The sequence below is a fragment of the Micropterus dolomieu genome, linkage group LG05 (assembly GCF_021292245.1).
Source record: "Micropterus dolomieu isolate WLL.071019.BEF.003 ecotype Adirondacks linkage group LG05, ASM2129224v1, whole genome shotgun sequence".
NCBI classification, from domain to species: Eukaryota; Metazoa; Chordata; class Actinopteri; order Centrarchiformes; family Centrarchidae; genus Micropterus; species Micropterus dolomieu.
The window spans coordinates 10,088,797-10,103,328 of record NC_060154.1 but is presented as its reverse complement, the minus strand read 5'-3'; the positions used below and the strand labels follow the sequence as shown (position 1 = coordinate 10,103,328).

Here is a 14,532-nt window from a genome sequence, read left to right as displayed (position 1 = left end):
CACACACACACACACACACACACACACACACACACACAGATTACTAATCAAAACATGGTGCATTAACATTCTGTTCTGGTTTCATGTAACATCAAGAAATGCTTTGATCCCTGTGGCAAAAACACGGAGACAAAAGGCTGGATAAGAGAGCCTCGCACAGTAACAGAGGGCGATAACATGAAAGGGCACCCTGACCACCTATTGTACGGCACATAACCACATTGTACTGCTCATAAAACATAGAGTAGGTATGAACAATGCTCCCATTCCATCCACTGTCAATTCTAAAACAGACATTAATATGTTTTATATCCAATTATTTATACATATTGGAGACAACAGTGCATTAAGCTTCACTAATGTGAATGCCTATTAAGCAGTTTTGCAGAAGAACGTACCTTTGTCACAGCTGTGTTGAAGAGTGCTCCTCCTCTCTAGGTAACAGAAACAGAAAATTATCATTTAGAGGCATTTTCACATTCAAACTAATTCTTTTTTTATATTAAATATTCATATATGCAAACAGGTAGGGCTGGGCAGTAATGTTATCGTTTATCTACTTCTATTGCAATCATATTGCGACGATCTCACCAAATTTTCACATGAGTGATTCAGAGCAAGAACACAAATTGATTGAGGATTTGTGGCTCAAGTAAAACCAATTGGATTATTTTATAGGGGTTTTTTTCGTACATGTCATACTGTGGTATAAAGTATCCTTACAAATAGTGAGATAATTATTCGTACCATATCACCGAACACCCACAGTGGTCACACCGGGCTAATATTCAATATCAAACACAACCAAAGCTCCCCCTGCAGCTGTAAATAGTACTCCAATACAACATCAGTATAAAAATGGTGACACCAGACAAAGTATTGTATCGCTGAGCCATGACAAACTGCATGATTCATAGCATTCAGGAGGTTTTTTATTTAGAAGCAGCCTAAAAGCGATGGAAGGGACTGTGTGTGATTGATTTCTACTTTCAGTTCTGCAGACTGACATTGTGGCACCCGATATCTCTCTGTGCCTGTCTTCTTTTCTCTCTCCGAGTTGCTGCATCTCTCTTCTGGCGTCTCACTCCTTTTCTCTGCTTGGTCTTTAGTGTAAGCACAAAGCATCGGCTAAACGGCTAAACAGAGTAAATGGCAGACGGCGTTTCAGAAGTCTGCAGAGGGAGAAGAGGAGAGGGGCCGAGGTGAAGGCCCCTGTTATAGATCTCTGTCAGTCAGGAAATGTGAACTTTAACAAACCTTTGAAGAGCACTCTAGAGAACTAATTCAGCCTTAGCTGACGGCATGGGGAGAGAGGGTGGGTGAGGGAGAGATACTCAGTGAAAGAGAGAGGGAGGGAGACAGAGGGGGGGCTGTGACAGAGATGAGAAGAGGGGGAGAGAGAGAGGAAACATAAAGAGAGAGAGATTGGGGAAGAAAAGAAAAGGACGAAAGAGGCAGGAGATGAAGGAGGAGGGAGAGATCTATGTTCTTGGGTCGGTTCAGCGGAGTAACGCCTGTGTTTGCTGCCAGATCAACATGTCATGTCGGAGGACGTCTTGTCACGTCAAATCACTTCTGTCTCCCTCCCTGTCTGTCTCCACTGTCCTGCTGCACGCGCCGCTTCACACACCAAACTACACTCTGCCGGGTCTGTACATTCAGGCAGCCCCTTCACTCCAAAGGCAACGCAAGGACTTCAAACACTGAGTCGAGTCAATCACACTTTCAATTAAATATAACTTGGGAATAAAATGAGAGAAACATAAAAAAAATCCATAGATAAAAGCATTTAGGTATGATATGCGGGACACTCTGCGAATACCTTTACAGTGTGCATCCATTGCTGGTAAGACCTTGAATTACCTGAAAGGATGTATAAAACACAAGAAGTATGAATTAATCATTTTGCACTCAATAGCATTGTATTAATATTGTAAAGCAAATGTAACTATGTATATTACATTTTGACACACTTTAAATTGTAGAACAAACCATTTCTATATTGAACAGGACAGACATATTCACAATAACAGTGTCTGGTAATGTGGTTGATTGTAAAATAGAAATAAATAGAGATATTATTTGATGTCTTCTTTTCTCCCTTTTGTTATATAACCAATAATAACTAAGTAAAATATTTATTGTTGTATGTAAAATTAGTATTTGTAACTGTATATAAAGGACTTTTGAGGGCTTTCTGGGTTTTTCAAAAGTTTAGAGAACAGAATTAGAGATGACAGTGAGGGTTTGGGTCAGAATCAGAACTGATAAGCCCAATAATATGACAGATGTTAAGATGTAACACCTGAATGACATTTCCTTTTTCTTGTCATGTAAATATGAATCAAACCTGACGTGTTTTGATCAAAATGATATAATTTGTCTGAGCACTCCTGTGGGATTTAAAATTTCTGATGTCTTGTACACAGTCACCACATGTAATAACCCTCAATCCTGGCAAAACATTAATTCTCTCGTCAATCTTCTCTTGCCACATTCAATCAGATTTACAAGTAACCTTTGTATCAGTTCCAATAAAGACAACAAATGACACTCAAGATGCATGTAAAATATCTTTAAAAAATGAGCCAATTCATCATGAGGCAGATTTTTTTTTACAGTCACTTTATAGCATAATGTTGTCATTTTTAATCAATAACTTCTGTTCTTCCAAAGACAATACAGTTCCTTAATTTATTAGTATGTAAAGAGCTTTAAGTGGTGTCAGATGGGCTTATGAGACGTATTATAAACATCCTTCAAACGTGACTCAAACAATAAGTAGTTAAGGTTCCAGAATTGTTTAAAAATTAACATGTTTTAAAACATACACAAGGAAACTACAGTGTACCATATAATTTACCATATTTTTAATCAGTTTATCTTTATTTTAGAAGACTTTCTGTCCATTGAATAGTTTGAGAGTTCTGGAGAGAGAGAGACATTTTATTTAGGCAGTGGACACATTTTATTTAGTGCCAATTTCTCCTAGTTTTGTTCACTGCTTTTACATCTTAGATATAGCAGAATAACTACTGCATGAAATATGGCAAATAAATATAACGTGGCTAATTGATAGACAGGTCTAGCACTACTCACTTCCACAGAAGCCCCCCTCTGTGATCTCTTCTTCAAACACGTCGGAGAAGCCGCGGCCTGCGTTCAATTTGGCCAGCCGTCCGTCGATGAACTGCAACCATAAATTACGATGTGCTTATTAAAGAAGGGAGGGAGTGGTGGGTGTGGGGGGTTGTGGACACACTTAAACAGATACACATACACTTACACACAGATTCAAACACTCAGGCCACAGTGGGGTGTTATTAATCCTACCTGACAGAAACTACATCCCAAGATTAGATGGGTTGCAGGTAATAGGGATTTGGTAATGTGGAGCAGGTGAGGGATTAGGGCAGCAGACTACATGCTGCACACTGTCTGAGACATGAGGAAGTTTCATTTCCTCCCTTTGTAACATGGAGCGCATAAAACTCCATCTCATAAACATGCCAAGACAGCTACACATTTCATGAGCACGGTCACACGTGCCCATAAATATGTTATGCAAGCAGTACAAGCAATCAAACACATACATCGACACACACATACCTCAACATTTGTGATTAACACAATAAAAAATAATTCTTTAGCATTCTTTAGACATGAAAAATATATTGTGAGTATTTATGACCAAATAAAAACAATGATGAGAGGGGAAGGAAAAACAAAAAACAAAAATTATGTCAAAAATAGATTTAAACACATTGGTCATCATTTTGGCCCATTATTAAAGCTTTTGTTAGAGCTGTTATGGGACTGACTGCTGTACTGTAGTTTTTTAGAAGAAAAAAAATCATTCTAAACATCATCTTTCTAAATACTTTCTAAACAGGAAGAATTTCACCAAAACAATTATGTGAATGTAGATCACTCAGTCACACACATGGTGCACTGTTTTCCATTAGCTAAACCCAACCACACTGACCCCCGAGTTGCTGTTAGTTTCCTGTCCCATTGCTTACAATAACAGCAAATCTCAGCGTGGAAATAATACTTTCCAGTGAAAAACTAACTTTCTACTAGTTTGTGTGTGTTTTTCTAAATCTTTGTGTTTAACCTTAAACTAAAATCCATCTTTTCCAACCTCTTCAGAGGTTATTTGTGTAAAGGTAGGAGGGAAAAGCAGCTAACAATCAGTGATGGTGTCATTCAAAATAATTAGTATATATAAAGCATTTGGATTTGAAGCTAACATTTATTTTGACTGACGACTGCATTAATTAACAATTGCATTAATTAACAATCAACACCTCCTACCATTCAAGGAATCTTTTGTATTTTTAAAAACAACAGCAACAACAAATGGTGCACTATGATTTGTAATACAAATACTTGACAGCAACATATTGTCAGATAATTTTTTAACCGTAGCAAGCCTACTCCCACCTCTGCAAGTGTAGCCATTGTGTAACAACAGTGTAGATTGTTTTAGGGTGCTTGTCCTTGGGGACAGCCTGCTAACTAGCGACCGACACGGCCACCCGCTCCTCTGGTCAGAAGAGCTGGAAACTCATCATTAGATCATTTTAATGAGAGGTGAGACTGCAGGTTCCAACCACTGCTCCGCTACTTGGCTGGCCCAATTAGTGCACATAATCAACCCAAATCATCACCTAGCCAAAGCCTCCACTTATCTCCCCCTCACCCTCCCGTTCATTCACCCCGGCCAGATTACCTGCCTCACTGTGGTCCTTAATTAGACATTACTCAACAATGGCAGACTGTGATCACCACACACACACACACTCTCACTCACACACACACACACACACACACACACACACACACAAACCAACACTTAAAAACAACTTGCTTCTATGCATGCAAACAAATGTGCACATACACAAACACAAGGGCTCATTTTCTTTGTTTTGAGAGAGACCATAAAAAAAAAGTGTTCTCAAAAAAACCCCGATAATTTAAGGTCAGTACATCAGGACCAGTTTCATTCAAATATAAAGTATTCAGATTTTGTCAATATTTGTTAATCCAATTATGTGAAAAACACATTTACCCCATAAACATTCAAATAATTGTTTTTCGGTTCTGACTTTCACTAAACAAACAGAAAATGTGTATATAAAGTCCAGCCAAAACATGCAGAAGAGATTCAGGCACACTGACATTACTACATGTCATTTTGTTTCTTGTTGCTTTTGCAGTTGCAGACAGCAGAGAGTTATTCCATCTGGCTACCAGCACATTGACTTACTCACGGGTCGGTCACAGTGGTCTAGATTTATTTAAACTCTGGAATTGTGGAGCCAAAACTGGGATTAGAGCTCTACAGGGGTTCATTTACAGAGATATACATGGAGAGCTTAAAGGAAATATAATTTTTTTTCTTGCAGACTGGGTCTCATTTGTGGCATTTTAGCCCATAAACTGTAGACACTCAGGAAAATAGCAGAAATCCCGTCACTCATAGGTTTCTGAGGGGATGTTTTGAAAGCTGGATTTGGGTTTACATCTCACCACTGTCTTCGCTAGTTATTACAGCATGGAAATCTAAATTTGGCCAAAAAGAAGGAAGCCTGGAGAGAAAATGGCAACCACTATCACTTTTCAGATGCATGTCATTCAAAAATAGGCACAGAAAAAGATCTTTCTTTTTAAGCCTTAATATCTATTGACAAATTCATAACCCAACATTGCCACAGAGACACACATCAGAAGACTTCAAATGAGCTATTGAGACCCCAATGTCAGCCAGCATCTAGCAGCCATAAGTTTTTCTTAAAGGGAATCTTATATCACATCACATTTGATTATACTTTTGGCCATTGAGGTGGCAGCTAGTTTTATCAATCTTTGGCATTGGTTACAATAAAATTTTCCATCTTACTGTAACTGCTGGGATATGGAGTCAGTGGAGTGGACAGAGCAACCATACGATCAGATTTGAAATCTAGTAATTTGGTTTTGCAAGTACACACCTTTCCCCCTTTCGATAAATGGCCCGGCTATTACATTCATATACGGAGAATGACGGATGATTATTGATTGATGGGACGCATATTGTCTACAAAGGCTTCTGGCAGTAAATCATCCGAGTACAAGTCCCCCTGCAGACTCAATAAAACTGTGTCTGGCTTAGTTTTGTCAATAAGAGGAAGAGACTTCATTAAATCAGTCTCTGCTAGCACAATACACACACTGTCATGTGTAAGTGTGTAGGAGCTGAGGGTGGTTGATAGGAAGCAGGTTAATGTTGACAGGCTTTCCCCCGCATTCTTTTAGAAGACTTCTCCCACTTGTTCTGTTTTGAACATGGGATGAGCTGGTGGACCGAGCAGAGAGGAAAACGTCCAGGATCAGAACAGAAGTGTTTTAGAAGGTGGAACTGTGACATTTTCGGAGATGGGTATGCATATATTAATTTTAGGGTCGGCTTAGTGTCTAAGATAAACAAGATAAAAGGACTTCTGTTTCTGCTTTTTGTCTCCTACACATGCAACTCAAATCCAGTTTAGATGGGTGTGGATTAGAAAAAGACAAACATTTAGCCAGGGATTATTTTAAGACCCATTTATAGGTGTGCTTATTCAAAACAATTTACAGTAAGTCATTTGTTACAACAATACATTTAAATAGGGGTATTGAAAGTGATGGCCTTCAATATCGTGTGACAGCACACAACAGTCCTTCTGTTCACGAGGCTGTCCAGCTCCCACAGTACTAATGATGTTTTGCTGAATTTGCATGAACAACTCCGTGCTGTTCCCCCTATAAAACTGAAATTACTTGTGGCTGATCATGAAGAAAAAGAGCTGCTTTAAAGGAATGAAAATAAAATCACCTGCAGAAAAGTAATTTCCTGCTGAGATGGTAACACCTCAAACTCAGGTAACACCTCAACATTATGCATGCGTGATTCACTGTGTGTAATGTGTGTTGTGGTCTACCGATTCCAATAATGTGGTTTAAATTTGGCTCAAGTTTGACCTAGTACTCTTGACATGTAGGTGACAAATCCCACACTGTGCATGTGAATAAATTATTTCTATATATAAATAAAATAATGTGCTAAACATGTTGTTTCAGTCTTGACTAGCACCACTGATTGGTTGCACAGTTGAGCAACCCAACCTGTTTGCACCACCCAAGCTTAAAAATTGCAGCGACCGTATGACACCCTGTGGTTCCCCCCTCTATCAACAATCCCATTGGGAAATAAAGCAGAATCTGTTTACTTTAGCTGAAGAATAGGGAAAACAAACAAGCAAACAAAATAATTAACTAAATAAAAATTTTAAAGAATGCTACTGTAAAAAGTTAACCCCTAATTGTCCATAATTATCGTATGTTGTAATATCAGCAATGCAACATTATATACGGCAGCCAAAGTTTATTACTCACTGTACGTTGCCAAATGCTATTTGTGTTATTCAATTAGAGGAACACTTACTAGACAACAGCCCTACTTACAGGACAATAAATAATGTGCAATAAACTAAAAATGGATTATGGGTGCATAATAATATAATAACAGGTGGTATTAAAGCAATCAACAACAACACAAGGAGTAGAATTACTGGAAAAAACAAACAAACATCTCCAGTCCCCGAGTGTAAACTCATGTATACAAAAATGAATGTGTGCATGTGTGTGGCCACGCAAGTTGAGTATTGTTTGGTTGTTTGCGAGCGGATATGGGTCATGGCCGGAGCATAGCTAGGGCGGACTGCTGGCCTCTCTCACTTTAGCCGAAAGAGGAGTGGAGGAGATAAGCTCAACCCCATCCCCCGTGCTGGAGAGGAGGAGGAGATAAGGGCCTGTTTCCCAATGCTACCGCTGAGGCAGGAGCCAGCCGGGAGGATGCTTTGAACTGCTGCTTGCTATCTGCTCTGCCTGGGAAAATTATAGACGGGGCAGAGTGTCCAGAGAAACAAAAGGCTGATTGAAGGCCGCTGTGCTGTAACTCTCGGGGGTAAATCACACTATCACGGGTCAGAGAGCACAAGGAAAAATTCAAGGGGTGAGAGGAAATTTTCTTCTGAGCCAGAGGTGTCTCCCCACCCGGCTCTGACTCGGCTAAGTTTAGTGTTGCTTAAGGGATTTGGGGGGAAAACATATTAAGAATACATGAGTGATTTTTAAGGGAAACTCATGTAACCACACATGAATAAAGGATACCTGCTCACACACCCCAGACACCGACACACACCCGCACACTAACCCACATACACATAAACACACACATAACCACAGTGGAGTTGACAATACTTTATACTCAATTTTCCGAGGACCAAGTTGAAATTCAGACCACAATCAAGCATGCATACAAGTTAAAGACAGAAGACAACCTTGATATGGTTTTGTACAGTAAAAATACTTTTTACAGGCCTGACTTATCATGGTTTTGTTTGTACAAGAGGCAAAACTGAGCAAACAGAGAGACATTAAGATGTGTGTTGAGAGATAACCTCAGTAAACAGTATATAGGGGTCAATAACCGCCTATAATCCCAGGCCTCTCTCTTTTCCATTTCCCCTCACTCTGAACAACTGAACTGTCAAGATACTAAATGCTAACTTTACCCAGTTGACAGTTCGCTGAGCAGAAGGGGTGCTGAGAGAAAACTTTTATCTGTAGACTTTCACCCTTCTAAATAAAAAAACTGCTGAAAAATATAAACAGCTCAAAAATAACCTGACACTGATGGGAGAGGACAGGGTAACCTACAATATAAGCACTCAGTCATCTTTTTCTGTTTGTGCTTCTCTATGTCTTACAGGATAGAGCTGTGCATCTGTCAATGTCCCCATGTAAGTGACAGAAGATTTTCTTATATATAATTATGATCTCGGGATGAGGAAAGGTTCTTGTTTATGCAAGTTAAATATCTTTTAAACATTTTATAGGGTCAGTTCAATTTTACGGCTTACACTTCGCCAAAATGAGTAGTTAATGCAGGTTACTCTGATCCACACACACACACACACACACACACACACACACACACACCTGTTTGTACCTGTTTAAAGAGCTGCAGGTTGACAGCCATGGACAGGAAGTTCCTCATGGTGCTCGAGCGATGGTTCACAAAGCTCTCCTCACAGAACGTGATTGGCTCCCCCTGAGGAGTCCACAGAGACATTTTGGCAAAAATTAAAATAAACAATTAATACTAATTAGTTCTGGCTCACTTTTCTTTGTACCAATCTGTTTTTCACCATGTTTACTTAGTTCAGAAATGAGCCACAAGAACGGCGGCAGATGCGTTTGGTGCCTTGAACGGCAGGGGGTCTAAACTAAACAATGTTGTTTATAATACGAGTCATAGCACTAAGGCGCTCACATCATGTCTTTTATTGATATGCACTGTAAAAAGTCTTCGCTAACCAATGAGTATTTCAACTGATTTCTTCATTAGTGAGCTAAATGGGCTTGAAAAGAGAAAATGAGTCTAAAAGAGACACAGGAAGGAAAGAGGAAGGAAAAGGAAGGAGGAGGAAGAGTAAAAAAAAAAACCCAAAACAAAACAAAACAGGAAACGGTTCCCCTGGCGAAGTGCACACAATCTCCCCCGGACCAGAAGACAGTGTCCCAGTAAACTCCCCAGTATTCCACATGAACACATTATTACTATATCTTACATCATGTCTGTTGGCCTGTGAGCTACAGACACGGAGGATGACAACAGAACCACTGCAGGCCAATCACACATGGCCCCACAGTCATTTCCAATTCATGTTTTCTCATAATTAACATAATTCTCACATATTTCCATGATGCTCTAAATTCTTCTGATGTAAAACAATGTGCTTTGTCTGTTTGAGGCTGTGAGCACAGTGTGGCACATGAAAACAACTTAACAACACCGGAGACTAACCCCATTTTTGAGGATGGGTGGACGATACCAGTGGCCCAAATTGTATCACAGGAATAGTGTTCCACTTACATCACTAAAAGGTTTTAAGGCGTATTCTCTCGTAAAAGCCGAGTTGAAAGAAGCTTGTTGTAAATGTTCTCTATGTGACTGCTACAGCCTCAGACCATACTGCATCTAATAAAACTGAACAGCATGCCGAGACTAACAACTAACTGCTACTGAAAAAATGTCACAACTCAACTTTAAAAGGGGTTCTGTGTACACATCAGTATCCAACAAAAGCCTTTGGTTCTACTGCAAACTGCTACTGCAGCTGGAATCTTCCAACTGGACTACTTTAAAAGACTACAGAAAGAGAGCTACATACATTTTATCTATTTTAAGGGGTCACCACAGTTGCCCAGCACTAGAGGACTTCTGTCCTCTCCAGTTCTGCCAAGGTGTGTGACATCTGATTGCTTAATGAGGTGGCACCTGCCCTGGGGATGAAGTGGTTAAAGGCTCCTGTGCCAGCACCAGTAGAGAGAGGCTCCTGGCGTACGGAATGCCGATCTTGCTGCCTTGCAGCCTTGGATGTTGTGTTGCTATTGTGTTTTTCACTTTGTTTCTTTTGGTCTTGATTTAGTTGTTTGTATGTCTTCATGTTCACAAATCCCATGGCTTTGGTTGCCTTAAATGTGTTTTTCTGTGGTTGATTTAGGTCGTGTTGGGTTACTTTTACGTCCCGTAAAAGTACATGTAAGTGTGACTCTCTTTGTGAGTGTATCTACACTCAACTTATGAAATGTATGTACATTATATATGAAGGCATTGTGAAACTGCTTCTTTATTTAGAGCGCATTTGGAAGCATTAAGGGAGCCATTACATAGAAACAATTATACAAAAGAAATTAACTAATCTTTGTAGCAGATAAAGTGTCAAAACAAGTGGGCAGTTCTCTGAATGTTCTTATCCAGGAGGAACTGAAGTTGCAGTTAAGTAGAAATATATGAATTTGTAAAAGTGTGTTATATGTATGTTATGGTGACTGAATCAAACCAAACCGAGCTGTTTATTCATACAGCTGTTTTGAAATGTATTTGAATATACAGCGCTTGTTTTAATGTTAAAAATGGATTTCAAAATGATCATTTTTCCAAAACCACCTTGATACAGTCATGTTCTTATACAGGACTCCTAGTGTATGTGAACACTTTACATCAATCAGCTATACATGAGAATATGGAAGGTGTAAGAATTTGCATCTCAGTTTTCACTACTTCTGTGTGAATATTATGTGATGGCACCCGACCTCCCCTTCCTAGTGTTTTACACATCTGGTTGGATGATTTGAACTGGTTACATGCCTACTTGATTAGAACTTCAGCTAATTCTGCCCCTAAATAGTTCAGAACACACAGCTATGGAATATGCACACTCACCTACCTGACCTGGCTTCATCATTGGTGGGGAAAACTAATTTGATTTGCTACTTCAGGTTCTTTGCTGCTCTGTGAAGGCGAGAAGCACCTGGGGAAAGTGTCAATGTGAGCTGAAACTGATGACCTAAGAAATGTTGTTCTAATCAGCTGATTGCTTTTCAACTCATTATCAGTTTCCAGTATCATTTCATTTACAACTCAGCAAGACTCCTACCAAGCATCCACATCCCTCCTTCTGTCGAGGCATATGGGCCTGTGAACCACACTGCTCGGCTCAGCTCCGTCTGGGAAGATCTTTGCCTCAGCTCAGAACAATAACCAGCAGAGTGATATTCCACAAATATCAGAACACAGGGAGTATTATCAGTGTCTACATGAAGGAAGATGTGCAGTTGTGCATGTATGTTAACTCCATGGCTTTTATACAGATCCTGCCTGAAAGATAACAGGGATGAGCATGAGTGAACTGAGGAATGACTGCATGTTGTGCTCACACATACACAAACACACATACACTGAGTCTCGGTACTTGTGTCAGAGGGGAGGCAGTTTGTTCACATACTGTCTGTATACAGAGAAAAGAGAGACAGCATCAATAATGTAGCATCTTGACTCCGGGAGTCCACAAAGTCCAATTAATCTCAAAGCCAAAGGAACAAAGGCTTCGCTATTTGACAAACAGGACATGCTGTAGTTTGCTCTGCTCTGACTCAGACTTGATAAGTAGAAAAGATCCAGAAAAGAAATGTTAGGGGGGCTTAGTAAAAGAGAGTAAAACACCAAAGGTGGCTAAAAGGGATCTTCAAAGGGAACGTCCTGACTCTTTTCAGCTCCTCTGACATTTCACTGCCTCAGACAGGCCCACCTTAGCTCTGCGCTCTAGCTGAAAACACACCTTTTACCTTCAGTCAAAACTGCCCCAGTCTAACCAGACTCCAGTGAAATTTGACTCAACTCACCCAAACTGAGATCACTGCTGCATGCTACACATGCTGAAGAGCAAATTTATTATATTCATGTCTGTAAATTTTTCTGCTTGTGAATACATATACAAGCTATGGCCTTTATACTCAATATTTAATCAACAAGTTGTCTAGTTCTTAAATGCTGTCCAACAGAGTATGATCAATGTCAAAACATGGTAGTCACAAACATGTTTGTTTGCTGTCCAGCAGAGCGATAGGTCTGAGATGATTTTAAATGGTTAATTTTGGCCAAATAACAAAGAAAATCTTACTTCCTAACCTAGCTTGAGATGCAGATGGTTTAAGTTTTAGGTTTTTGAGATATCAGCCTTTCTGTTGCCACCTCAGTGGATGTTAATGATATTTAGTTTGAGGTCCTCACAGTATTGAGAAAGTATTTGTTTTTTTGTGATTTGGGTGAACAGACCCTTTAAACAAGGTTAGCTGAAGCACTGGATGCATGTGTCAAACTATTACACAACACGAGTGGCATTAATGAATGACACTGGATGCTTACGGGTTTATATCGGAGGGCATCTCGGTAGGATCCAAAAAGAGCGGCCTGCGCTCTCAGGACGGCCCTCGCCACACCACTTCCTGTTGCTGTTGACTGCTTCTTCAGCTTGCTCTTTAGAGAGGACACCTGGTGGAAAACAAAGAGAAAATGTGGGAGGAGAAAGAGAGAGACAGAGAGGGGGGAAAGGGAGAGACGGAGGGGTAAAAGTTAAATTATCACCTCTGAAATTGGTGGAGGAAACAGCTAGCCCATTCTGGGTGTGAAGTATCACATTTGCAGGTCATCTCAAAAAAGGAAAGAAAAGAAAGGGGAAAGCTATAGCCTTTCCTCAAAGCTTATCTTTTGCTGCTGGGAGCACCTGCTGCTTCGCTAATTGAACAGAGGACAGGGGGCGGCAAGAGGGCGGGAACAGCAGAGAGGAAATGGAAACTCGCATCCTTGCTCTTCCTCTCTTACCCTCTCTCTCCACGCTGCCACCCCCTGTTATCCTCCCATCACCTTCTTGCTTTTCTGCTTCTCCCTCCATTTCTTACTCTCCTCCTATTTCTTTCCAGTCCTCCTGTTTTCCCCTCCCCTGTTGGCTCTCTCCCGAACTCCCTCTAGAAAGGGACTCTTGACATAAAATGTCTTTAATTATTTCCCCCCTCTCCTGGCTCTGTCTCCAGGACTCCAGGCGAGAGTGGAGGAGCAGCAGGCCCGAGCTTGTTTTAGGATGACAAAAGACTCACCCTGGCCACCGGGCCCTGGGGAGTCTGGGAAGGAAGTTGTCAAGAGGCTCTCCTCACCTGCTCAGCAGTAGTCTGACTGTGCTGTGGCAGAGCGAGGAGGAGGCAGAGATAGCGAGGGACTACTGATCTCTGTGTGGGCTGTGCCAGCTTAGCACAAAAGCACAACATTTGATTGGGTTGCACAGGAGGTCTAGATTACTGTAATGCAGTTTAGTGTGGGCTGCAGTAGTATGGTTTGAATCATGATTTTTTTTACTTAAAAGTTTAACCGTTAACCTCAATTAATGAAAAACTGTTTAATTGCAATTCCTCATTGAATAACTTAACATTTTTTATTGTATATGCTATACTGTATACAAACATATAATAAGCCAAAAATGCTAAAATAAATGCTTAATCTCTCTGTCTGGAAAATTGTCACCTACAGAACTGTGCCTGTGGCTGTGGCTGGTAAGCATTTGGTCATGGGCACTACAGGGGTAGAGATTAAACCAGAGCTCTCCAGGTACGAACGTTGTACCTTCTTCACCACTTTGCTGTCTGAATATGGGTTGAGAAAACTGACAGCACACGCAGAACTGACAAAAAAGGAACAGAGTAAACTTAAAAGTAAATTTTTCGTAAGCAGTCAGCCTATTATATTTAACACTACACTGCATATTTCACCCGTCCAGTCTGTGTTCAGAGTGTGTGTCAGATATGTGTGTTCATTTACTGGCTTGTAAAGCAATAGAGAACATTTACAACAAATTCTATTAACTATATCAATACGTTTTATGCTGCCATTGGTAGTAGCAGTATTTGTGGGCAGGAAGAGAAGAAAGAAAAGATGAAAGGAGGAATAAATTGGAGGTTGTGTCTACCATTAAATGACCCCAGTTCTTGTGTAATGTAATAAAATTTTGATCAGGTCTATTTCAATCAGAAACGGCCAGAGGTATCAAGCTGTGTAGCTGCAGTGTTAGCGGGATATCGTGGTCTGGCGTCTGCAATTAGCCTATCTGG

The 14,532-nt window shown here is 40.3% G+C and overlaps 1 protein-coding gene across 4 annotated transcripts in view; it reads right to left on the bottom strand.

The window, feature by feature from the left end:
• Nucleotides 1-127: 127 nt before the first annotated feature.
• dennd1b (DENN/MADD domain containing 1B) overlaps nt 128-14,532 on the bottom strand; it is a 93,653-nt gene continuing 79,248 nt past the window's right edge. The window contains exons 14-18 of one of the 4 annotated variants that reach the window (XM_046049551.1): nt 12,800-12,925; nt 9,038-9,139; nt 3,100-3,190; nt 1,823-1,863; nt 128-434 (exon numbers count right to left, since the gene is read on the bottom strand). In XM_046049551.1, coding sequence (XP_045905507.1) covers nt 357-434; nt 1,823-1,863; nt 3,100-3,190; nt 9,038-9,139; nt 12,800-12,925 — 438 coding nt within the window. In that variant the 3' untranslated portion in view covers nt 128-356. Of the gene's footprint in view, nt 435-1,073; nt 1,173-1,822; nt 1,864-3,099; nt 3,191-9,037; nt 9,140-12,799; nt 12,926-14,532 lie in introns of those variants that run through there. The other 3 variants (XM_046049550.1, XM_046049548.1, XM_046049549.1) reach the window with 3 other exon arrangements.